The sequence below is a fragment of the Myotis brandtii genome, unplaced genomic scaffold (genome assembly GCF_000412655.1).
Source record: "Myotis brandtii unplaced genomic scaffold, ASM41265v1 scaffold6, whole genome shotgun sequence".
NCBI classification, from domain to species: domain Eukaryota; kingdom Metazoa; phylum Chordata; class Mammalia; order Chiroptera; family Vespertilionidae; genus Myotis; species Myotis brandtii.
In genome coordinates this window covers 1,270,093-1,271,562 of record NW_005370271.1, presented here as the reverse complement: position 1 = coordinate 1,271,562, position 1,470 = coordinate 1,270,093, and the positions used below count along the sequence as shown (strand labels likewise).

Genomic DNA, 1,470 nt, shown 5'->3' with positions numbered 1-1,470 from the left:
CATCAGGTTGTGAAGACGGGAGTCTGACATGAGAGCAGGTGTGGCTGTTCTGGGGGCGCAGGTGGAGGTGGGCAGGGACGGAGCAGCTGTGCCCCAGGTGTGAGCGCCCGGGGCCCGTCTGGACGGAGGGGCAGGCTGCCATGGGGCAGGGGGAGGGACATCTTGGGGTGGCAGGCCGGACAGCTGGCCGGGAGGCTGAGTGGAGCAGCCTTTTCCGTGCCCACTGGCCTCCGTCGGCCAGCCCAGCGGAGGGCATGGTCATTTAAGGTGCTGGCCAGGCCGGGCAGCTTATTGGGTGGCAGGCCCCCTGGGGCAGAGATGGCGCAGGCCTTCCAGGGGGCCCGGGGAGCTATTTTTAGTGGCCTGGGCTGACTCCCAGATCCTGCTGACTATTTCTGGCACCAGATCGCCCTGAAGGATGTGGAAAATTTTCATGTTAGGAATGTCTGGTTTCCCTTTGGCTCTGCAAGGGCAGAGCGGGGAGACGGGGACAAAGGGCGTGGGGCCCGAGGGCTTCTGGGAAAGTTCACCAGCACGGGGAGCAGGACATGGCCTCGTTCCTGCCCTTCGGAGACGGAGACGAGTATCGGCTTTTGAAAACACCGGCAGCCCTGTGGGTGACGAGCCCTCCCAGTTTGCCTGAGGTGCCCCCGTTTTCAGCAACAAAAGTCTGGCAGCCAGGGCCCCCTTCAGGCCCAGGCAAAGCGGGGGGCCCGGTCCCCCGAGCCCCACGCCAGCGCCTTTCAGTTCCAGATGTGAAATTAGTGAGAAGGATCAGAGCTGAGCCACATGCGTCATCTTCCAGGTTGTTCATCATCGTCCTGTGCAGTAGGTACTGCTCTCCCCGCTAGTTTACAGGTGGGGAAACCGAGGCACAGAGGTGGTGCCTATTGTGGAACAGCTGGCTGAGCGCTGGGGCCGGATTTTATGATGCTGGGAAGAAAAGGGAGGCTTTGGACCCAGGAAAACGTGGGCTCAGTCACTCTCTAACCACTTAACTTGGGATAAATAACACCTATTTGGCCCAAATGCCCTGAGGGTTACATGAGAAAGTGTCATTGCACAAGGCAAGGCCTGACACTAGCAGGTGCTTAGTACTGGCTCAGATCCCCACTGCTCCGGCCACCCCTTTGGGGATGGCAAGCCCTGGCCATGGGCATCGCCCTGGCTCCTGGCGGCCAGATTGCTGCCCTCCTGGCCCCCTGGCTCCCTGGCGGACAGGGAGGGAGGGGGGCATTGTGTTGTGGGGGAGAGAACAGGCCTGGAGCCGCCAGCCCAGTTCCACGGTGGCCTCTAGTGTCCTTGCTGAGCTCTGGCCTCCACTTCCTCGCTGTAGAGTGGGCGAAGGAGTCCGCTCTTCTCTCCTGGAGGTGAAGGAGGTTCAGGGCGATCACTTGGGACCTGGCTTCTCCTCACTCAGGTGCGCAGCCCATCGCACCCGGGGGTGGGCGGCTGGGGGAGGCGCGGGAG

The 1,470-nt window shown here is 62.2% G+C and overlaps 1 protein-coding gene across 1 annotated transcript in view; it reads left to right on the top strand.

Annotated features, from left to right (window-relative positions):
• The first annotated feature begins 491 nt into the window (after positions 1–491).
• Positions 492–1,470, top strand: part of LOC102244573 — a 2,410-nt gene continuing 1,431 nt past the window's right edge. Inside the window, exons 1-2 of the mRNA XM_005879369.2 lie at positions 492–832; positions 1,337–1,420. Of these exons, the coding sequence (XP_005879431.1) occupies positions 549–832; positions 1,337–1,420 (368 nt within the window). The 5' untranslated portion in view covers positions 492–548. The remainder of the gene's footprint in view (positions 833–1,336; positions 1,421–1,470) is intronic.